This window comes from Leucoraja erinacea, chromosome 20 (assembly GCF_028641065.1).
Source record: "Leucoraja erinacea ecotype New England chromosome 20, Leri_hhj_1, whole genome shotgun sequence".
Classification (NCBI taxonomy): domain Eukaryota; kingdom Metazoa; phylum Chordata; class Chondrichthyes; order Rajiformes; family Rajidae; genus Leucoraja; species Leucoraja erinaceus.
In genome coordinates this window covers 36220195-36245538 of record NC_073396.1, presented here as the reverse complement: position 1 = coordinate 36245538, position 25344 = coordinate 36220195, and the positions used below count along the sequence as shown (strand labels likewise).

The 25344-nt window shown below is 41.6% G+C and overlaps 1 protein-coding gene across 1 annotated transcript in view; it reads left to right on the top strand.

Annotated features, from left to right (window-relative positions):
• Positions 1–25344, top strand: part of myh11b (myosin, heavy chain 11b, smooth muscle) — a 153337-nt gene that overhangs the window by 64713 nt on the left and 63280 nt on the right. Inside the window, 5 exon segments of the mRNA XM_055651862.1 lie at positions 800–902; positions 9237–9329; positions 15325–15388; positions 23093–23191; positions 23274–23417. Coding sequence (XP_055507837.1) covers positions 800–902; positions 9237–9329; positions 15325–15388; positions 23093–23191; positions 23274–23417 — 503 coding nt within the window.

Sequence of the window (25344 nt, the reverse complement as noted above, 5' to 3'; positions counted from 1 at the left end):
AATCCTTTAAAGGGCAGAGGGTGGGTGTCGGCATATGAGTATATGAAAGAAAGCAAAAGCAATGCTAGCATTTTTGTATTTCAAGGGGGCTTGTATACAAAAACAGGGATGTAATTTTCAGGCTCTATATGGCGCTAATAAGGCCGCATTTGGAATATTGTGAGCAATTTTGGGCACCATATCTGAGGAAGGATGTGCTGGCTCTGGAGAGGGTCCAGACGAGGTGTACAAGAATGATCCCAGGAATGAGTGGGTTAACCTCTGATGAGCGTTTGTCGGCACTGGGCCTGTACTGACTGGAATTTAGAAGAATGAGGGGGGAACCTCATTGAAACGTACAGAATAGTGAAAGGCTTGGATAGAGTTGATGTGGAGAGAATGTTTCCACTAGTTGGAGAGTCTAGGACTAGAGGTTATAGCCTCAGAATTAAAGGACGTTATTTTAGGAAGATGAGGAGAAATTTCTTTAGTCAGAGGGTGGTGAATCTGTGGAAGTATTTGCCACAGGAAGCTGTGGAGGTGTCAGTGGATATTTTAAAGTCGGAGATAAATACATTCTTGATTAGTACAGGTGTCACAGGTTATGGGGGGAAGGCAGGAGATTGGGGTTAGGAGGGAGAGATTCATCAGCCATGATTGAGTTGCGGTGTAGAATTGATGGACCGAATGACTTAATTCTATTCCTATCCCTTATGACCTTATGACCTTATGAGTAGGAATATGAATCTTCAAAATCAAACGTTAATGTAAATATGAATGAACTTGAAAAGTTGCAATGACGCTTGGATTTCCTGTACAGGGGTGAATCCGGAGCTGGGAAGACAGAAAACACAAAGAAAGTCATTCAATACCTGGCAGTGGTGGCCACCTCCCACAAGAGCAAGAAAGATGCTAGTGCGATTGTAAGTCAATTCTCTAACATTTTCTCATTGAGCGTTAACATTCAGGTTTTATCCAGTTGTTTTGAGAAGTCTTCAGATGAATCATGCGTGCAGAGAACAACAAAGTTTCTACAGTGCAAACTGACACTAAACCCTCTGCTTAAAATGATGACTCACAATGAACAGACTCCATGCAAAATAACATCAACAGCTTAGACAATGTAAGTGTAAGATTTACTGGGTCACAATATACCTGTGAGCCCTTTACTGATAGTGTGAGGAACAGCAAAGTTAACAGTGCTCACCAGATTTACATGGAGGTTAAAGAACAGTTTGAAGTGACTGTTCAGGTACAGTTCAATGTGTAGATCTAGAAGCTACAGTATTTTGCAGGTTACCTGAGTACCAGCTGAGCAAAATATAGAAGGTGATCACTAAAACACAATGAACAGTATGCGTTACTCCAGCATGCTGTGGCTATCTTCGGTGTAAACCAACATCTGCAGTTCCTTCCGACACACTTCATGGCGATGGACCAAACCCACAAGGATAAACACAAAGTGCTGGAGTAACTCAGCGGCTCAGGCAACATCTCTGAAGAAAATGGAGAGATGACGTTTCAGGTCAGGATCCTTGTTCGGAGTCAATTACTTTCTAAAAGCATTTTATTACTGTTAAACAATCTTCCTGGTGTTGAATATTGTGGAATCGCATTCTTTCAAATTTTAATTTCGTAAGTTGGCTGATGACACGAAAGTAGGTGGTGTCATAGACAGTGAAGATGGTTATGAAAAATTACAGCAGAATTTTGATTAGCAGGGCTGAGGAATGGCTAATGAAGTTTAATGCAGTTAGATTCGAGGTGTTGCATTGTGGACAGTTAAACCAGGGCAGGTCCGAATAGTGTGTGATTATATTTCTGAGTTCTACTTCTATGTCCATGCTGGGTGAACCCTCCAAGATAGCTTCACAAAGTGCAGCTGTAACTTTCTACCTAATCAGTGGTTGTGACTCCATCACCTCCTTTATATCCATCTCTAACCTCCCCCCCCCACCGAACATTGAGTTACCAGTCCTACTCATCTCTCAACTACTACTCCTGGCATAACATCATTCCCGCCATGTTAATAAACCTGGCCTATTACAATTACCTGACTCCTTCTTCTTTCGTGTGGCGTGCACAGCCTAAAGTTGTTGGACAACTTGTTCTATTTGATCTTCCGTTTGTGCACGTCGAGTTGATTGCATTAGTCGAAACAGGGAAGGTTGCAACCTTCCACCCCATTACCTGACTGAACCTCTACTTCATCAGTCTATACATCTGATGTCCTAGTGACCTGACTCCTACCTTTCTGCCACTCATGTTCAAACTTTCCCAAGTAATAATACTAAACAGTAGACGTAGACATAAACAGTTAACTGTGCGGAGGGTTGAGGTCCCGACCATGGGGGAAAATGGAAGAGGACTGGCCAAATGTTGTGCCTTCCACCACAGTGATGAATGCTGTGGTGGATGTTTGTGTTAAATTTTTTGTGTGTTTTTTGTGTGTTCTTTATCATTGTACCGCTGCTGGCAAATTCATTTCACTTGCAGTTTTTTGGAAAGCCTCCCACTGCTGGTGAAATTCCTAAAACAGGAAAGACTTCAATCCCTACATTTATTAATTATAATAAAACCCCCAGCTATTTTTAAGATACAACCAGAATATATGTTATCACCCATCATGTATGAAGAAAGCAGGCACATCCAAAAGAGAACGTTGTCCTCACAGTGTACATGCTGGGCACCTGTCCGTACTGTGGCACAGCTGACGCATTATATGATTTTGCCAGGCAAAAATGGTTCTGATTGTTACTGCAAAGCAAAGAAGTAGTAAAGGGATTTCTGGATTTTCATAGAAAGGACTGCCACCATCGTGGGTCCATAACACACTTTCTACATTACCATGCCCATGGGACAATCCCATTCTATTGATCAATGAGATCCGGCTTCCATACATGTGGAATTCTCTGCCTCAGAAGGCAGCGGAGGCCAATTCATTGGATGCATTCAAAAGAGAGTTAGATAGAGCTCTTTGGGCTAGCAGAATCAAGGGATATGAGGAGAAGGCAGGAACGGGGTACTGATTGTGGATGATCAGCCATGATCACATTGAATGACTCGATGCCAAAAGGCCTACTCCTGCACCTATTGTCTACGTGTCTATGTATATATGTATTCAAATGTTGTCCCCACCTCTCACTCTCTGTGGGTCAAGTTTGTACGTGTGATTGACACCAACATTGACATGAGCATCACCTTGGGTCTAAGGCTGACACATGACAGTGCGAGGAATCTTTGGCTCTTTGACCGATCCTTTCTCCTGGCACTATGAGGGTGCATTCCTCAGTCGTAATACAATCAACATAACGCACAAGTTATGGCAAATTTACTATATGCGTGAAGCTGGGAGATACCAGGACATCTGAGCACCTTCACCCCTGCTCATACACAATGATTCATGGATCTAGTAACAATACTGATTCCAACAATCAATTCACGCACGGTATGATCATTCCCACTGCATCACCTCCTGCAATGCTACTTTAATTACAACTGCAGATGCAGTCCTTGGCTGTCAGAAGTACAGTTTCTGCTTATACTTCTCATAACACTGCAGACTAGTTATTAAGCAGCCAAGGTATATATAAAAGGATTTACATTGCACATATCTGCAAACACAGTGGCAACCCATTTGTTTAACATGCATTCAGTGGGGAAAGCGGTTTATAGGGCTTATAGGAATTGCTTACCTTACAATTTTTTTTTCGTAATTCATAAAGACACTAGAGTAAATATAATTTGAAACTTCTCCATTAAAAATAAATTTCATTAAAATATATAGTGGCATTTTTAGGGTCTAATTAGCAGCTCACAGGATCACCATCAGATTCAAGATCTTTTCCATTATAACCTAATCTACATCATTGATAAAAATAGAAAATGTGAAAAATACTCACCAGGTTAGGCAGCTTCTGTGGGGAGAGAAACGTAATGCTTTAGATTGATGATCCTTTAAACATATCCAATTTTTCTCAGATTTAAAAAATGCTGAAAAATTTTGCTTTTATATTGAAATGTTTCATTGCAGTTTAAGAGTTAAATTAGAGAGTTGCATGGTTTCACACAGATGAAGAAGGATTTCACTTAATATGAAATAAAATCCTATTTGTTTTCAGAAAGGGTACCTATTGCTCATATTTAATAACCAACAATATTGTTGAACATGCTTTTTTCCCATATCTTTGATTTCAAACCAGTAAATGTGCAAAGAGTCATCAGTTTCGAGTTTTGTTGATTGTTAATTGAAAGATTTTAATTTGCATGGTTTGGGGATAATGTTAGGTGGAAACCTACCTAATGTTACATTCAGTTAAATCTCGGCAGTCATCTTCCAGGCTGGTGTTGGTGGGAAGCGATGAACCGTCCATGGTTAGCCAACACAAGGTAGGTGGTGAATTGGTTTCCAAGGAAACCTTATGGTGACATGTATTAGGAAAGGATTGCAGAACTACTATTGGATCTCAACCATGTCATTAAGATTTTAAATGCATATTTCTTTCAAAGAAATCTACCAACTTTTTATCGCTGTCAATGCCATTCATGTATTGTATTCTTGTATTCAAATTTTATTGTCGTTGCCTCACTTTGAGACAACGAAATGAATTTCCCGTACAGCAGTATCATTAAAAAAAAATCACAAGAAAAATAATAAAAATAAATAATAAATAAATAATAAAACATATTAAAAAAAAATTCATTCAGCAGTTTCAAATTTGCATAGTTGAATTACTGTTCAATAAGTAAACGTATAAGTGAACTGCTTGGGTTTTGGTCTGGAAAGGCCAAAGTAGCTTACTTTGTATCTGTATCTTAGTTAGAGCATTTTACTTGTGGACTTCACACTGCACAACTAAAATCCCCCAGCGTAGTGAAATACGATATGGGGTAAATCCATGATTCACAAAAAAATAGTTTGGGAAATGAAATGGAATGTTTCCAAATTATATATTAAATATATATGCAGTTGTGAAGTGTAAGTAGTTTTAGGATCAACTGCAATTGGTGAATCTGTGCCAGTTGGACCATCACGCAGCAGACCCATTAACAGGATTTCCCAACATGAAGCTGACTGAACAATCCTTTGCACTATGATGCTGCATTGCAATGATAAATATCACCTTGGCTTCAGTTCAGCAATTCTCTGCTCTTGTCAGATGAATGCACTTCCAAATCTATCATCAAAATGTCAGTTTCCAAAATGGTACTTGGTTTATCTTTTGTAATATGTATTTAAATCTTTTGGAATTTTGAAAAAATATTTTTTTACAGCTAACATTGGCATCATATGTCAGCAAATTAAATGAGTAGAGTTTCCTGGAATTATTTTTGCAATATCTATTGTATGCTCATTGTGGTTATTTCCATGTTGTATTGTAAACATTAGGACAGGGTATTCCCACCACCCTGCAAGCAGTTGTAAGGAAATGAATCCAAGATATTCTACCCTAATCCAGTGTGTATTACTTCCCCACTTAAAGAGCTTGGCTTCTATTTGGCATCTCCATTAACTCGTGGCTGAGATTGCTTTCTCAGTCTGCACAGACTTGCCTTTTACTCTGGAAATTCTTCAATATAAGTGAACATCAGGTATTGTGGTGTTATCTTTGGTGGTTAGAGTGAGGCTAAATTCTATGTTGTGTGGGATAATCTGACATTTATTACTCTACTGACATATTTGTTTTATACCATATTATCCAACTACAGCAAGACCCTGCTTTTGCATACGTGAGTAATTGAGAAAGTTCGATGTGTTAGAGCACTGATTACAAATCTGCACTTTGTTTTTGCACAGAATCGTAATGTCGAGGTTTAAGATTTCACTCACTCCACAGATAGACAGATAAACAACAATACACAGAGGGTTGCATGCTTTATGAAGTTCATTTAAAGTGTTTTTTGTCACTTCAATGGCAGCATTTTACCACTTTCCTGAAACAAGGAATTCAACCCACAAGGACTTACAAAAAACAAAATATATTCTTTTTGTATATTTCTGTTTTAAACCTTTTTGCTTTCTACTCAAATTAACAGGCTGCCTTTCTGTAAGCAGTTTATTGATATGACAAACACTGCTTAAAATGGATTGCAGCTGTGAATATCCATTCCCGGGAAGGGCGACATGAATTTTGCACACAACGTCATGGTCAAGTCCTGCTTGTCTACGTATTACAAATATTACAAATCCTCCATTGAGGTTGGCCCAGGTCATGAACATTCTGCTACTTCATGCCATGGTCAGTTTCAGTTTGGATCTGCTGAGAAAGCAGGATAATAGGAGAAAAGATTAACTTTGATGACCTTATGGGTTGAATTCTAGCTGAAACAAAAAGAAAATCAGGATTGTTTTGAAATAAAGCCCAAAACAAGTATTGCCACTGAAGGACGAATATCTGCATGGCCTCAGCTTTTACCTTATTCATCTTAAAGTCTGATGTTGCTATATTTTTTTTAATTTCATTGCTATGCAATAAATGTTGTGATGCAAATGCAAAATACGAACCTGCGGTAACATGAGCATGACAACGTTATGCCTTTTTGAAGCTTGAGACCTTGATGTGATTACTAACTACTGAAGCTTAACTTACATTGAAATGGTGCAGTAGTAAATAATACAAAAACATGGAAAACAGCAGCAGGAGTAGGCTCCTCTGTGCCTCTGATCCTCTGAGCCAACTCCATCATTCAATATGATCATGGTTGATCAGTCCCCAGTTCCAGCTTTCTGCCCATGAACCCTGATTCCCCAGGGCCTAAGAGCAACGTATCAAACTTTGTCCTGAGTATATTTAATAATTTGGCTTCAACTGCTTTCCGTGGTGCAGATCTGCAACACTCTGGCAAAAGAAATGCCTTCCCTCATCTCAGTCTTAAATGAGTTATCCTTTATCCTTGGACTGTGACTCCTGGGCCTAGACTCTTCCCTCATTGTGAACTCCCTTCATGCGCAACCTTTGTGTATTTCTATATGATCGGCTAAATGCTAGTAAATGCAAGCCTAAAGGACATAAGGTCATGTCACACATCAGATCAAGTAATCAGTAACAGTAACCATTCCAGTAGTCAGTCAGGTGAACCTTTGCTGCACACCCCTCAAGGCAAGAATATCTTTCCTCAGATAAGGAGACTAAAAGTGGTCATAATACTTGGGGCCCTGTACAATTGCATCAAGACATCACTGCTCCTACACTCTAATCCTCTAGCTATGTTGGCCAACATGCCATTGCCACCTTAATCATCTACTATGTTTGTGTGGTTACCTTCAGCAACTGGTGCAAAAGGACACCAAAGTCTCAATGTACTTTCTCCTTGTCTAATCTATCACTATTCAGATAATAATCTACCTTCCTTTTACTGCCACCAATATGGATAAACTATCACTAATCCATGTTGTATTGCATTTGCCCAATCGCCAAACCTGTCCAAACCAATCTGGAGCTTTTCTGCTTCTGGCTCCATCCTTCACATCTCATGGTTCACTTCTGGACTTTTTGGTCCACGCTACCAGTTAATACCCTGCCGATGTGATCTTGACATTATATCAAAATGAGTGTTGGTGGTAATTTACTATTGTTAAAAGAAAAGGTATTACCATTTTGGTTATTGATTAAAGAAACATTTAAACGTTGATAAATGTAATCAAAAAGACATCTTCACACACTTGAGAATAAGAAATGATGTCAAGCAAGGAAAGTTGCACATGCCAATTTTCACAGTTATTAGTCACAGAAACTTTCCCAATGCATTGAAATAAAATAATCACATATTGCTTTTGAAAGAAAACTGTGAATTCAGAAATAATTTTCCTTGACAGCCCACTTGTGAGAAAAGTGGTAGCACTCAACATGCTTGATCCTAGCAATAGGCTCTGCTTGTTTCGATAGATATGAGGAGCAAACTAATGGATCTAAAACTAATAGATCAAAACTAATAGATCCTTTGGTTGATGACAGCCCAGCGCCTGCACCCCAGGGGGTTGATTAGCAATAGGTGCCCCTTCCACTGACTGGTTAGCACACAACAAAAGCTTTTCACTGTACCTTGGTACATGTGACAATAAACTAAACTGTAGTGAAGAATTCACAGAATTTCCATTGGGAATCCACTAAACCTCTAATCTTCTTTGCACCATTTTCAATGATAAGCCAATCTCATCATAGCTCCATGCTACTGCAAATCTTTGTGCTTTAGCAGCTGAGAGTATGGTGTGACTCATTCTTCTCACATATTTAACGAATTTAAACAAAAACTGGTATGCATGCGTGTGTTGTTTGTTTAATTATTCTATAAAGGTTCTCGCATTCATTTTTCATGTCCAGGAAAATGAACTTGATTAACACCATTTTAAAACTATGTACTTAATGGCTGCAGTCAGATATTATAACTAAAATGTATTTGTTTTAGATGAGAAGTCATCAAAAACAATTTTTAAGACTGTTATGACTTTCCATGTTCAGTCTTTGCACGTTTCCTAGCCTAACCGTAATTAAAGCGAAATAAAGCATTTTTTTTATTTTGTACAAGTTTCCACAAATGCTATTAAACATCTAGTAAAAAAGTCACATGAGCTACCCCTGGTTCAAACTTTAAAGTGTGTGTTTGAACTCCAAGGAGCAGGGATTGCAGTTTAGAGCAGTGAAGCTTCCTCCAGGGTTTGTGCTGATTTTCTTCCTCAGTGAAAAGGATATGGAAGCAGACGTGGCTGCAGAATAATTGTGCTGACTCCTGTAGATGGCACAATGTTGATCCCATCGGCAGGAGGGTGGATGCAAACCCGGCAGAGAACCAACATCCTGCCGATGTTTAAACATTCCTAAAGCAATCAACACACGCGAGGATCAGGGAGGATCTGCATACCCGCTAACAACATCCTGGCAACCTGTGGTTACATTGATTCAACATTACAGTAGTTCCCTGTTGGAATTCCGACCTTTGCAGAACTGGAAATAAAATGCTATCTATTGTTACTATGTATTATGATGTTGGTAATCTTCAAAGCTAAAGCAATATCATCAGTGATCATCGATGAAGTTGAAAGGAAAACGGGTAATAAAACTTAAAATGAAATTAAATGTAATATCAGTGAATGTCTCCTTAAAACACTGGTAGATGGACAACAGAATAAACCTCTTGCAGAATGACTGGAGACCCATAATTTGTTGGCACAATGGGGAAAAAAAAAAAGGTATTAACGTACCAGGCATTGGGTTCATCTCGTGACAATGACTATTGAATGTATTCCATCTTAATTTTAGGGAGAGCTGGAAAAACAACTGCTTCAGGCCAATCCCATTCTGGAAGCGTTTGGCAATGCGAAGACTGTAAAAAACGACAACTCATCCCGCTTTGTAAGTGTTTCATTTTGAGTTTTATAGTATAATATGTGTCAAAGTTCCCATTATTGTGCAGTAATGAAAAGATCAGTGAAAAGGTTAGCTCAGTGCGGGTGACGGTTATTTCTAATATCTTAGTCATAAAATGATAACAAATTCACTGCAAAACCTACAAGTGAAGTGAACTATTTGTGATGTGTTAGTTTATTTTATGTCCTGCCAATCAATTCCATAACACTTCCAAAACGTTAATGTTAAATTGTCGCACAGAAATTATCCATGCAGCAAAAGCAAGCAATAATAATTCCTTAACAGTTAATTTTACAAATTAAATGACTAGTTTATGACAAGGATCAGCATCTGAGTGCTGTTATCATTCATTTGTAAATTATGTTATAATTTATTCAACCTATGACATTGATCAAGAAAATGTTCTGAAATAATTATAATCGGGGATTGTGTTTCTGGACTGTACACAGTACATCAGCCCAATGTATTCTTATACAGCAATGTGCAATCTTCACTTTCCATCAAAAAGCAATGGACCAGTCACCCAGCCATAATTTGGTTAGACATTGGTAACAGAATAATAGGCCTGTCCAACTTAGGCGACTCTTTAGGCGACTGCCAGGGACTAATTTTAATGGAATTCACCTACTACACCTGGCGACAACCTACGACAGCAAAATTTGTCGCCAGTATCGCCCCAACATGTTGAAAATTTTGTGGCAGTCACCTGTAGTAGCCCAAAAAATCGCCTAAGTGGGACAGGCCCATCCTTCATGTGGCCAAAGTGTGGTATAATCAACAAAGTATGGCTGAAGTAAGGATGTTTGTTATGTAATTTTAAATACATGCCAACACATGGGTGGCATAGTGGTGTTGCAGTAGAGATGCTGCCTTGCAGCGCCGGAGACCCGGGTTTGATCCTGACGATGGGTGCTGTCTGTATGGAGTTTGTACGTTCTCCCTGTGACCTGTGTGGGTTTTCTCCAAGAACTTCGGTTTCCTCCAACATTTCAACAACATACAGGTTTGTGGGTTAATTGGCTCGGTATAAAATGTATAAATGTAAAATTGTGTTTCCGCGCTGTATCTCTAAACTAAATTAAACAAAACATGACAAGCTCCAAAATAAAAAGCAAAGAAATCTGAAGAAGGGTTTCGGCCCGAAACGTTGCCTATTTCCTTCGCTCCATAGATGCTGCTGCACCCGCTGAGTTTCTCCAGATTTTTTGTCTACCTAACCAGAGATTGTTGGTTCAGAGATAAAATGATGGCAATGAAACAGGATTCCCCTTACTTTTTTTAATTTGAATAGTCTTGAAAGGATACTTTACATCGACCAAGGAAGGTACATTAAGGCTCTGTTCAAAGTTTCACATAAAAGGAAAGATGAAGCCTCTGACACGGCAAGACTGGAAGTGCCTGCGTACATTTTGTGCGTAACTCCTAAGAGTTGTGTTGGAATCTATAACTTTCTGAGCAGCAGCGACAGCATCGCCAAACATTGGAAGTTGATTCATTTTGCCACTTGATGAGAGTGGAGAACATAGACATTATGCAATGAGATAACTACTACTTTCCCGATAGCAGAGGTCCACCGTCCTCAATCTTAGTCATGATTCTGTACAACGGAGGTACATTGGATATAATGTTTACCATGTATCAACTGCAAGACTATACTTGGCCTTCTTTAACCTGACAAAGCCTTTGTCTCAGTCAATCGAGAGGAGCTGTGGAGAATCCTTTTCAATTGTCATATGACATGCAAACCATGACCTTAGTCAAAGTCAAAGTCAAAGTAGCCTTTATTGTCATTCAGATCTTGCGGTCTGAATGAAATTTTGTTGCCTTGCAGTCCTACATATAGTACAAAATGACAAAAACACACAATAAACACAAATTAACATCCACCACAGTGAGTTCACCAGGCACCTCCTCACTGTGATGGAAGGCCAAAGTCTTAAGTCTTTGTCTCATCCCTTCTTATTCTCCCTCTGCGCCGAGGCGATCCAGGCTTCAGATGCTGTGACCCCGCCGGGCGATGGCAAGTAATGTCAGTCCCGCGGCTGAATCCGTGCTCCGCGAACGGGCCTGTTCAACTCTGTGGCCCTGGGTGGTCGAAGCTGCTGAAGCTGCGGCCCTCCAGTCCAGCGGATGCAGCTGTTGTTGCTGGAGCTCCGGGGAACAGGTCCGCAACCTGTGACCGAGCTCCCGACACTGGGCCCGAGGTCGGGTCGGGTGGTCGCTGCCGCTGGAGCACTGCCCAGCTCCGATGCCGGGTGGCCGCTGCCGTTGCCCCAGCTCCGATGCCAGGTGGCCGCTGCCGCTGCCGTTGCCCCCCCAGCTCCAATGCCGGATCTCCGCTGTTGTCGGAACACTGCAGCTCCGGAGTCGGACCGCTGCCGCTGGAACGCTGCCCCAGCTCCGCGGCCGCTAGCTCCGCTATTGGGCCTCGGCGGAGACAGAGATGGGGTATACGACAAGAAAAGTCGCACCCCCCCGAAGGAAGAGACCAAAAACATGTTTCTCCCCCCCACCCACACACATACACAACCTAATAAACCAAAGATTAACTAAAACAGGACAAAAGAACAAAAAAATAAAAAATAAACAGATGGACTGCAGGCGAGCCGCAGCTGCTAAGGCAGCGCCGCCATCTTTTAATTAACACATCCACAGCAGACCCACCTCAGTGGACCAGGGTTAAGCAAAGCTGTGTCATCATCCTGATAATTTTCTCAATCATTCTTACTACAATATTGTACCTACCTCCAACAAGTTACCTGCTGAAGTAGAACAAATCTGCACGGCAAATTGGAAACTCTGCAATCTACATTACATCCACCTTAAAACCAAGGTCACTGCAACCTTTGTCATTGAGTTACAATGAGCAGCCAATACTCAACGGCTGACCACCAGCTCATTGTCCACTCCTTTAAGCAGGTAGATGACAGAATCAATCTTACTCTGAACATCCTCAAACAAAGGCCATTTGCTGATCTGCCCCTGCTGCAAAGCAATAAACAAATTATTTCTTAACAATAGCTCTTTCTGCACCTTGGAGCCGCTTCTGAGTGAAGGTAGATATCACTGATAAAATTCATCATTGACTCCAGTGCATTAGCACAGCCTTTTGCCTTTCAAGGAAAGTATTGATGATAGATCAAGATCTTAAACGCAGCTTGTACTTTATGGTCTACTTGGCAGCAGTGCTCTCAGCGTACTCTACATTTTAGAGATGAGGATAATCTTCAGTGTGATACTCAGAGCATTGGAGAGATAAAATCAATGCCTGTTCTGGAAAACTGGACCAATCCACTTGAAAGTTAATTGAACACAACTCAATATCCCAGCATAAAGGCTCAAGTTACTTGGTTGACTTCAATGGACAGGCCTCATCATTGAGGTGTCCAGCACTAGACTCATGACTCAGGCAAGCCCCACATGCTTTGTAGTGCGCAGGACTACAGAAGAATTTATTGAAGAATGCTTCCGACCCTTATTGCAAATCATGAAATATCCTCGCTAATTTTTAAAATGTTGCAAATGAAAAATGAGTCTTCAGGATGGGACTGAGAACCTTCTCTTCAAGGGGACACATAAAGGAACCCACTGAAAGTAGCTGAAGAAGTGCAGCACCTCCCTTTCACCCACCTCCCTGCTCTGTTCATTATCTCCTGTCAATCCCACAGGCTGCATGCTGCCATTTCTAGAGAGAGGATATAATGTACCTGATACTGACTGTAGGTAGTCCAATATAATATGCCCGGTCCCTGGAGCGGATAGTTTATAGATACATCACGGAAACAGACCCTTCGGCACACCGAGTCCGCACCGACCAAGATATCCCCGCACATTAACACTATCCTACGCACACTAGGAACAATTTTCCACTTATACCATACAAACATAGAAACATAGAAAAATAGGTGCAGGAGTAGGCCATTTGGCCCTTCGAGCCAGCACTGCCATTCAATATGATCATGGTTGATCATCTAAAATCAGTACCCCATTCCTGCTTTTTTCCCCATGTCCCTTGATTGCTTTAGCCCTAAGAGCTAAATCTTATAACTTCCTCTTGAAAACATCCAGTGTATTGGGCTCTGTTGCCTTCTGTGGCAGAGAATTCCACAGATTCACAACTCTCTGGGTGACAAAAGTTTTTCCTCATCTCAGTCCTACATGGCCTACCTCTTATTCTTAAACTGTGACCCCTGGTTCTGGACTCCCCCAACATCAGGAACATTTTTCCTGCATCTAGCCTGTCCAATCCTTTAAAACATTTATTTTGGTATGAGATCTCCTCTCATCCTTCTAAATTCCAGTGAATACAAGCCCATTCAACCCATTCTTTCATCACATGTCGGTCCCACCATCCCAGGAATGAACCTGGTGAATCTACGCTGCACTCCCTCAATAGTAATAATGTCCTTCCTCAAATTAGGAAACCAAAATTGAACACAATACTCCAGGTGTGGTCTCATCAGGGCCCTGTACAACTGTAGTAAGACCTCCTTGCTCCTAAACTCAAATCCTTTCGCAATGAAGGCCAACATCCCATTAGCTTTCTTCATTGCCTGCTGTACATGCATGCTTACTTTCAGTGACTGATGTACAAGCACACCCTGGTCTCGTTGCAGCTCCCCTTTTCCTAATCTGACACCAGATAATAATCTGCCTTTCTGTTCTTGCTACCAAAGTGGATAACCTAACATTTATCCACAATGTACTGCATCTGCCATGCATCTGCCCACTCCCCCAACCTATCCAAGGCACCTTGCAGCCTCAAAGCATCCTCCTTGCACCTCGCACTCCCACCCAGCGTTGTGTCATCCGCAAACCTGAAGATGTCAATTTAATTCCTTCGTCTAAATCGTTAATCATTACCAAGCCAATCAACCTACAAAGCGGTACGTCTTTGATTCAGATTCAGATTCAATTTTAATTGTCATTGTCAGTGTACAGTACAGAGACAACGAAATGCATTTGGAGTGTGAGAGGAAACCGAAGATCTCTGAGAAATCCCACCCGGTCATGGGGAGAACGTACAAACACCATACGGACAGCACCCGTAGTCGGGATGTAACCCTGGTCTCCCGCACTGCAAGCGCTGTAAGGCAGCAACTCTACCGCTGCACCACCGTGCCGCCTTTAGTCCAATATAGTCTGAGCTACCACAGAAGTGGATGGTCTGGTGCATTCTGGCCTTGTTCCAGGATTGGATTTAGATTTTAGAGATGCAACTTAGAAAGAAACCTTTGGTCCACCAAACCTGCGCCGACCAGCAATAATTCCATACACTAGCACTATCCTACACATTAGGGGTAATCTACAATTTACAGAGGCCAATTAACCTAGAAACCTGTATGTCTTTGAAGTGCGGGAGGAAAACCCACGCGGTCACAGGGAGAAGGTGCAAATTCTGTACAGACAACACTTGTAGTCAGGATTGTAGTCATGTCTCTGGTGCTGTAAGGCAGCAACTCTCCTGATGCTCCACCGAAACGCCAAATACAAATAGGACAATAGTATAATGTATTCTGGCCTTGTCATGGAAGTGGATGGACTGATGTAACCTGGCCTTGGCCTGAACTTTGTTTGTCCAAGCTGCTGATAGCTTGGCCCCAGTGCAAGCTGCAACAGCAAGTAAAGAAGACATTGAGGTTACAGTAGAAACATGTTTATCTCTCAATTATCATTTGAGCTTTTATACTAAATTGATAATTCTGTTCAGAGATGCTTGTTTGTGCAGCTTGGTGCTCGGTGAAAGATAATTCACTCCATGCAGCAGAGAACGGCCTAGGTCCCTGTTTCTTCGCTGCCTTTAAGTAAACTCTGATTGCATGTAAAGAGGCTACTTAATCTGCCCTGATGGAATCCAAATTAGCAGACATTTTGTAAACAGGATAGGAAATAAACTGCAAGAAGGTTTTAATTCTGTTTAATCACTTAATGAAGGGTGGATCTACACAGGATCTAAATATTTTTGTTTTGCTTGCAACAGGGAAAATTCATTCGCATCAATTTTGATGTCACTGGCTATATTGTCGGAGCAAACATTGATACCTGTATCCTTTGTTTAAAGCTAACTATATCCCAGTGATCCTGCCACCTAGCATATGCAGGAGAACGGCAAATCTTCGTTGGCGCTCAGTTTTCCCTCAGGCAAACTCAAAGTCAACTTGACCTCGTGTGACTGAGGAAATTGGTATAAACAGAGCAGAAATTTCAACAAGTCTTTGCTATTTCTGGGTTCAGATTGTTTTGGTCTGAGTTGCCCTGGTATTAAAAATGTTTATTTAAAAAGTCGTCTCACATCTAGTTTTCATACTTCCAACTTCTCTTCGGATGAACACAGCCAACTCTGCTAATACTGTACAATATTAGTTTTGCTGCATTGCTTCCTGGCACCTGATGGGACAGAATCTTCAGGTTGAATTTGCTTCTGGTCAGGCGAGGTGCCAAAACATTTTAAAATCTCAAACCCAACGTCAACCCACCTTTCCCCAAATTTAAACGAGACAGGATAGCTTAGGAGATGGAGATGAGTTGGTCAGGCAGACTACTTGCTTCAAATAGTGGGTCATATTTCAGTGTTTTATTGACATTTGTCATTTTAACCCAGGCTAGGTGGATTTTCCAGCCATAGAATCAGAGTCATAGATTGATACAGCGTGCAAACAGGCCCTTCAGCCCAACTTGCCCACACCAGCCAACATGTCCCAGTTACACTAGTCCCTCCTGTCTGCATTTGGTCCATTGGATTGGGCACATCCCATAAAAGGTTTCCTGCAGTCAGGGAAGAAAGTCCACCCCTCCTACCCTCTGTGTGTGCACCCACAGTGCTGCCAGGGAGGAGAACGGTCCAGCATTTCGACCCAGCGTGGGTGAAGGTACAGCAGGATATTTGCATGACAGGATGGTGGGTGGTCTGAAGGACAATTCCACGCATTTGCAGCCCTTGGTCTTCTGGCTGCTGGAGGTTGTGGGTTTGCAAGGTGCTGCCAAAAGGATGTTGCCCTAATGAACGGTACTTTACTGGATATCTATCATTGGCATCCTGGTTAAACACAGTAAGTATAAAACCCCATGGCATATGTGCTAAACCTGAACATGCAAACATCCCATCCAAAATTCTGATTCCCACTCATCATCATTGCACTCCCCTCCTGTCAAGATCACAGTACAGGTATATGAATAGCTTGTTAAATGTAGAGAGTGCTGCCCAGGGATATTGTCCTCTTACTGGGTGAAACTAGTAGAACTATGAATTATATTGTTCTAATGCCCTATGCAATCTCCCGGTTGCCAAACACTTTAACCCCCACCCCCACATTCCCACACTGACCTTTCTGTCCTGGGCCTCCTCCACTGTCAGAGTGAGGCCCAATGCAAACTGGAGGAACAGCACCTCATATTTCACTTGAGCAGCTTACAACTCAACGGTATGAATATTGATTTATTTAATTTCAAGTAGCACTTACTTTCCCTTTCTCTATCTGTCCCACCCTAGTTCTCCAATTAGTCTCCAGATTAAATTTGCTGATTGGATGCTTTGTTATCACCTTCCCCTCAGCCAACAATGAATCATTCTGCATTTCCTTAATCAACGTCTGCTTTGATTTATTGTTTTCACACCTTACCCTTTCACATAACTCTAGTCTCCCACTCCCCTGACTCTCAGTCGGAAGAAGGGTCTTGACCAGAAACGTCACCCATTCCTTCTCTTCGTATAACCATATAACCATATAACAATTACAGCACGGAAACAGGCCATCTTGACCCTTCTAGTCCGTGCCGAACACGTATTCTCCCCTAGTCCCATATACCTGCACTCAGACCATAACCCTCCATTCCTTTCCCCTCCATATAACTATCCAATTTATTTTTAAATGATAAAAACAAACCTGCCTCCACCACCTTCACTGGAAGCTCATTCCACACAGCCACCACTCTCCGAGTAAAGAAGTTTCCCCTCATGTTACCCCTAAACTTCAGTCCCTTAATTCTCAAGTCATGTCCCCTTGTTTGAATCTTCCCTACTCTCAGTGAGAAAAGCTTATCCACGTCAACTCGTCTATCCCTCTCATCATTTTAAAGACCTCTATCAAGTCCCCCCTTAACCTTCTGCGCTCCAAATAATAAAGCCCTATCTTGCCCTACAAGTCCGTGCCGAACCACTTTTTTCCCTTAGTCCTGCCTGCCTGCACTCATACCATAACCCCCCTATCTTGTTGCTGTAACATAGTTGCTGAAACCCAGGCCACATTCTAAAGGGTAAATCTCCTCTGTACCCTCTCTATTTTGTTGACATCCTTCCTTTAATTAGGCGACCAAAATTGTGCACCATACTCCAGAATTGGCCTCACCAATGCCTTGTACAATTTTAACATTACATCCCAACTTTTATACTCAATGCTCTGATTTATAAAGGCCAGCACACCAAAAGCTTTCTTTACCACCCTATCTACATGAGATTCCACTTTCAGGGAACTGTGCACAGTTATTCCCAGATCCCTCTGTTCACCTGCATTCTTCAATTCCCTACCATTTACCATGTAAGTCATATTTTGATTTGTCCTGCCAAGGTGTAGCACCTCACATTTATCAGCATTAAACTCCATCTGCCATCTTTCAGCCCATTCCCAGATCCCTCTGTTCACAAGGTAAAATGCATTTTATTAACAAAGTAGGAAGTATTTATTCATAAGGCCATTTCATATGAAGGACAGAGGATGCATGTATACCTTGTCCATAAAACATATTCCTGCCCATTTCATCTGACACATTCAACTTTATTTTTTAGAGCATGTGTCTATTGAACTCAGTTCAGTTCAGTTTAGTTTATTGTCACCTGGACCGAGGTACAGTGAAAAGTTTAGGACAGGTTTAGAGTGCCAAAATGCAGGCAGGTGGGACTAGTGAAGATGGGACATGTTGAAGGGCATGCTTCCATGCTTTAAGATTGAATGACTATTGAATAAATGCTGCCTGATTTGTGGAGCCTGCGTGCTGGGTACTCTGTGAATATATGGCCTGTACTTCCCAAAGTGTGCGTTCTTTATTCAATACAAAACTTAGCTCTTAGTGTGCCTCGATGTGTAAAACTGGAAAAGTGAAATATTCCTTCCAGAGTAAAACAATGAAATGATCATGAAACTTACAGGAATGCTTTCATTTGAATCAATCGCTGCTTCATTGTGAAAGAGAAAAACAATTCAGTCTTCAAATATAGTCATGGACTATTTTAAAGAACGGTTTTGTGCATGAGAAAATGTCTCAATAAGTCTAAATAAAGCAGTTATAAAGGTCCTGGCTTCCATTCAATTTAGGAGAATTGTCTTTAATCATTTTTGTCCAGGAAATGGCTTTATGAAGATGTGAAAAACAGACTTTAGAGAGAAGGCCATCAGCTGTGGGAACATTATACAGTTTCATTACTGCGCTGCCCTCATGTAGGAATAACTAGCTACTCAGCGCAACAAACCAATTCTGGAGTTCTTACTGTGTAGGAAGGAACTGCAGATGCTGGTTTACTGAAGAAGGGTCTCGATCCGAAACGTCACCCATTCCTTCTCTCCAGATATGCTGCGTCCCACTGAGTTACTCCAGCATTATTTTGTCTATCTTCTGGAGTACTTAAGGCAGAAATAGACAAATTCTTGATCAGAACTGGTGTGAAGGGTGATGGGGAGATGGCAGGAAAATGTGCTTAAGAGGCAGAGATCAGCCATGATTGAATGGCGGAGTACACTCAATGGGCCGAACGGCCTAACTCTACTCCTATAACTTGTGAATGTGAACTTACTGGTTATAAGACAGACCAAGTCAGATAGACTTAGATGCAGATTGGTGCATGAAGTTCAACTCACGGTGAAATGGAGTGGGGTGAGTGAAAAGCTGGGTCCTGGGAAGAGATTAGGTCCTTGTCCTTATGTATGTAAGCAGGATCGAACTAAATCTGAAACCCAAGAGAAATCACTGCTTGGCTTGAGGGGTGAAACGGGTACCTAGAATAGCAGGTTCACCAACAGGGTCCCAGAGGAGTGATCATCAGTACAAGGCAGATCTAGCAGAGTGGCTCGAGTGGTGAATGGCTCAATTGTAATCATGTTTTGGCTCTCCGATGACTGGTTAGCACACAGAAAAAACTGTTCAGTGTACCTTGGTACACGTGACAATAAACTAAACTGAACTTAAGTGTACAGAGTGGAATCTCCTGGTAGGTTGGGTTGAGGTAATCAGTAGAGGCCGAACCTTCAACTGCGGTCTAACCGGTTTAAGGGGCTGTCCCACTTGGGCGACCTAATTGGCGAGTTTAGAAGAGTTTGAAAAATTGAGATGTTGAAAACCTTGAAAGACCTCCTTCGACTATGTTGAAGACCAGCTTCGACTAGCTACGACTAGCTACGACTAACATTGGGAAAATTGGACACCGAATGGTGGAGAGTGAAGACAATCTCCTTCGACCACCCTTCAACATCCCTTCGACATCCCTTCGACTATGATGAAGACTATCTACGACAACCTTTGACTACCTTCAACTACCCTCGATTACCTACGACTAACATGCCGACCTACTACAATCTACTACGACTAAACCTAGGCATAAAAAAAGTATTGATTTTTTCCATGGCGACCTTTTTTTACTCGGGGGCATTTCTTAACATATTGAAAAAAAACGGCGCGATCTAGCTGAGGCCTCGAGTACGCGGAGACCACGCTCGAGCATGAAGGAGAGTTACGAAGACCTCCTACGACCTCATGTTCACCATGCTGCGAGTACGAGTCGAGGGCAAACTCGCCAGAACTCGCGGATTAGGTCGCCCAAAGGGAAATGGCAATGAGGGAGAAGAAGAATTGGAATTGCATTCCAGCAACAAAAATGCTGTGCGTGAATGGGCTTTAGTTCACACCCATTCCAATTTACATGTTTTAATCCAAGGTATAATGTGGGAAATATAAAGAAGCTAAAAATAAATTTAAACTACAGAAGTATTCGAATAATAGAAACATAACCAGATTTCTGTATTCTTTTGTGAGGATCTGTCTCTTCTCGTTGAAAGGGTCATGCTCCGACCCATCCTATGAAAAAGAGCCAGAAATAGTCAATTATACCTGTCCCTTGACAGTATTTTAAAACATGAACACTTCAGCACAGTCAGTTAGCCAAAGATTTTTTTCTTTTTATGAAGCTTGAATTCATATGGGGTTTTCTAGTTGAAGCATTTGCATAATCGTCATCTTAAAAATCAATGGCTTTGAATTATTTAGAATTGCAATTTTATACATGAAAAACATCCAAATAACACCATAGAAATATGAAGGAAGCAGAGGGGAAAAGAACTCAAATAAATGGAGTTAAGAAGTAAAAGCTTTATCGTTCAAGAGGAGGTGACGGTAGGCCTGGAGATTAGGTTTTGGCGCCTGAATCCATGGCTGGCCAAGGTGGGGCATAAGCTTAGGAAGGTACTACAGATGCTGGTTTAAACCGAAGATGGACACAAAAAGCTGGAGTAACTCATTGGGACAGGCTGCAGCTCTGGAGAGGAATGGGTGACGTTTCAGATCTGAAGAAAGGTCTCGACCCGAAACGTCACCCATTCCTTCTCTCCAGAGATGCTGCCTGTCCCGCTGAGTTACTCCAGCTTTTTGTGTCTATCTGAGGCAATGTTGAGGTAAGGAGATGTATAAGAGGTCAGAGTAAAGATGATGGAGAGTTCTCCAAGGGTAAAAGCTTGAACAAGGAAAGAGCAAGGTCAGTGAGCACTGATGTGGTGCCGAATTGGCCAATGCCAATTAAAATATTGGTGGCAGAGTTTGTCTGAACTGGAATAAAAACAGAAATGAGGACTCTCCAGTTCTGAAAGGGCATCAAGCTGAAATATTAACTCTGCTTCTTCATGTATAGGTGCTTCCTGACCCACTGGATATTTCAAACTTTTTTCTGTTTTAATATCATTTTCTTATTATCCGATATATTTATTTTCATTTAGTTGGGCTTTAGGACACGGCCAGTAGAGCATTGTGCTTGTTAGATCTAGGCATGTTAAGGAATGGACATGAGCTTCATTGAAGGATAGGCCAATGTAAGGTGATGTTGTGGAGTTGGATGCAAAGATTACTTTTGCATTTGGGACCAAAACCAATATTTGAGGATTCCAGAAGTGGGAGGGTGAGGTTGCCAGGGGGTAGCCCATGGGTTTGTTGTGAAATAGCAAGATCAAATCACTTAAATGAGGAAATGGGGGGATTGGTGGAGGAGATGAATTTTATGCATTTGTGATGCTACAATTGACAGAAACTTTGTATAGACAGCGATTAACATCTTCAAATCAGTACTGCGGTTTCAATTCATGTCCACTTCCAATTTACACATTTATGTTCAGCCTGAGGTGATACTCAACATAGGATAGGGTGTGATGATGCTGGTATACAGTTTTATATCCTCTGCCCTTCCATCAGCAAGCAGAACGCTCTTGCATCACTGCTGGATCCACCAACTAACAATCTCTAGTCCACTGTTTGAACTTCAGCCCATGCAAATCAATGACTTCACTCAATCCAAGACCAACCTGGAAGAAGCTATGGCTCATTCACAAAAACTGTCATATAAGTAATCAGACAGCACAGAAACAGTTGAGAGGTAGACAACTGAATGAATAGTCTCAACCCGAAATGTCACCCATTCCTTCTCTCCAGAGGTGTTGCCTGTCCCACTGAGTTACTCCAGCATTTTGGGTCTATCTTCGGTTGAAACCAGTATCTGCAATTCCCCCCTACACAAACAGTTGAGAGCAGGTAGTGGGGAGGCTTGAGAGTCATCAAAATAAAAGTGACCCAAAGTCTCCAAATGTTTTCATCAACGCATCTTCCCCTTTCCCTCTGATTACCAGTGGAGAGAAAAACAAGGATGCATCATGATCATTGGGGAGGCAAGTTGTGGTGTTGATGTGAAAGGACAAGACATTGATAACAAAGACCTGGCCATGACCTGACAGTTGAGAATGAAACCAAGCAAGACAGCCCCACTGAGGCAGAGAAATAGCACTGATGGAGGATTGTGTGGGCACCAAGGGTGAGGAAGGTTAGTGCACCATTGTGTAGGAAGGGACTGCAGATGCTGGTTTAAACCAAAGATAGACATAAAAAGCTGGAGTAACTCAGTGGGACTGGCAGCATCGCTGGAGGGAAGGAATGGGTGGCGGTTCAGGTCAAGTCCCTTCTACAGTCTGAAGGAGGATCTCGAACATTCCTTCTCTCCAGAGATGCTGCCTGTCCCGTTGAGTTACTCCAGCTTTTTGTGTCTATCTTCGGTTAGTGTACATTGTCTGGAGCAAGGCAGACACTGCAGGGGTAACTCAGTGGGTCAAGCAGCATCTGTGGTGGCAAAGGAATAGTCGACAGTTGTCCAGATCTTCCTGACAGATTCATGGTGCTGAATCTGACAATGCATTTCATGGCACAAATTTGCTAGACTTCCCCAGGACTGGTCCTGGGTTCTCAGCTGGAGCAGGACCTGTCTGCCCATTGACTTGAATGGAAATTGTACGTATGTGCCGACAATAGGTAAGAAGAAGCTAAGTTGTTTTATTTTTACTGTGGGAGCAAATAATTAATATTTTTTATCATTTTGAAGATTTTTAGGGCACCTTGTGCATTAACATTTTCTTCTTGTTCAGTTCATAATTCACCCAGGAAATAATATCAAAAGAAGAAATAACTAACAACAACCTAAACATAACATTTGTTGACTTAACTGAAATAAACAGACTTGCTCGAAAAATCACGTGCTATTCGTCAGGCGACGGAAGAAAGGACGTTCCACATTTTCTACTACCTTCTTACCGGTGCAGGATCAAAGATGAGAGGTAAGTTCAAGCCTTGGCTCTGACTACATTCATCGCTCCCACAGGCAATAATGTCACTGACTCACTTGCTTATAATTGACAGAGGATCTGCTCATAGAACCATTCGGCAACTACAGGTTCCTGGCGAATGGTAACGTGCAGATTCCAGGCCAGGATGACAAGGACATGTTTGAGGAAACCTCTGAAGCCATGACTATTATGGGATTTTCCGGTGAAGAACAGACATGTAAGTCTCATTTGGATTTTCAGATTTTCTAAATTCAAACTGTGCTTTGTTTCGGACATCCTGCAATAGGACAGATAGCAGTAAGCTAGAACGAGAGCGGAGAAGATTTACAAAGTTGTTGGAGGATTCAAAGGACTGAGCTATCAAGAGACATAAGGTGGCTGGAAATTTATTCCTTGGAGAGCAGGAAACTGAGAGGTGATTTGATAAAGGTGTATAAAATCGTGAGGGGAATAGGCTGAAGGCACAGTCTTTTTTTCCAGCGTTGGGGAATGAAGAATCAGAGGGCATAGGTTTAAGAGGAGGTTAAAAGATCCAACTTCACACAGTAGGTAGTACATGTATGGAATGAGCTGCCAGAAAAAGTGTCTGGGGCAGCTACAACAACAACATTTAAAAGACATTTGAACAAGTGTATAGATAGGAACGGTGTAGGGGAATATGGCTCAAACATGGGCAAATGGGACTAGCTTAGATGGAGCATCTTCGGCAGCATGGATAACTTTGGCCAGAAGGCCCATTTCTGTGCAATGTGATTCTATGACCATGAGAGTTAAATATAGGCTTCAAACAATGGAGATAATGGCCTGTCCACTGCCTGGCACCTGCTCAATCTGACTTGCTTTCTCCAATAGGGAAACCCATGCAAGCTGAACCTTCGACACAGGGCAGGCATTGATGAAGTGGAGTGGGTTCAAGTAATGAGCAGGACTCTGGCGGTAAATCTCAGAGGCCTTGACCCAAACCAGCCTGATAGCTTTTGACAGCTATTCAGATAGTTCTGAATAACTGAAAGAAATACAATAATATGTTTAAGGCTCATTAAAATATTAACAATAATTAACTCAAAGAATATGCCAAGCACATGACTGCAGCCATTAACTGGGTATCTGGTGTGTAATAGCTTCTCAATGTTTAAAGAATCCATGAGCGTCAGCTTCCATTCCATTGGACTACAAGCAAATGATTATCTATGTCAAAGGATTGAAGAAGGGTCTTGACCCGAAACTTCACCTCTTCCTTCTATCCAGAGATGATGCCTGTCCCGCTGAGTTACTCCACCATTTTATGTTTATCTTTGGTGTAAACCAGCATCTGCAGTTCCTTCCTACACTCAATGTCAAGGGACTGTCCAAGAAAGACTTACCCATTGATGTGGTTCCCTCTCAAACCCACACCACCTACAATAACTCAAATATAATCCCTTTGGATGCACCCTCAAGATCCTAGTTTCACTTGTACCCAGCTGCCAACACAAAGCCTCTCTCCACCAGACAACAGCCCTCTTCTCCCCAACTTTGCACACTTTCATTAGAATGTTTCAAGGCAGTCTCTCACACAAAGCACAGTCCTAATATATGTGGTCCTTATTAAGTTTCTTTCTAGGCCCATGTTTATCAAATTTAAAATAATTTATTTTTTTTAATATTTATTTCCACTTTAAACGTATGTATATCCAAATCATTACAAAGTAGATTTGAAACACATAGAGGGTGGTGGGTATATGGAATGAGCTGCCAGAGGAGGTAGTTGAAACAGGTACTATGACTACACTTAAATAACATTTGGACATGTACATGGATAGGAAAGATTTAGAGGGATATGGGCTGAACACGGGCAGGTGGGACTAACATAGATGGGGCATCTTGGTTGGCATGGGTTAGTTGGGCCGAAGAACCAGTTTCCGTGCTGCATGAATCTATGACATCAAGTATTAATGTACTATAAATGCAGTTGCCACCACAGATGAGTAACCCAGGAAGCCCTGGTCATGAAGTCTCGGGAACCTTTTTTTAAATTAACTGTTAGACTCTGTTAAAATCATGAGAAATATTCTCACATGTTTCAAGGCTAAATGTCTATAAATGGTGTTTGATATAAAGGATCACCAGCCAAAATGCATTGACCTATCATATGTTAGCTAGTG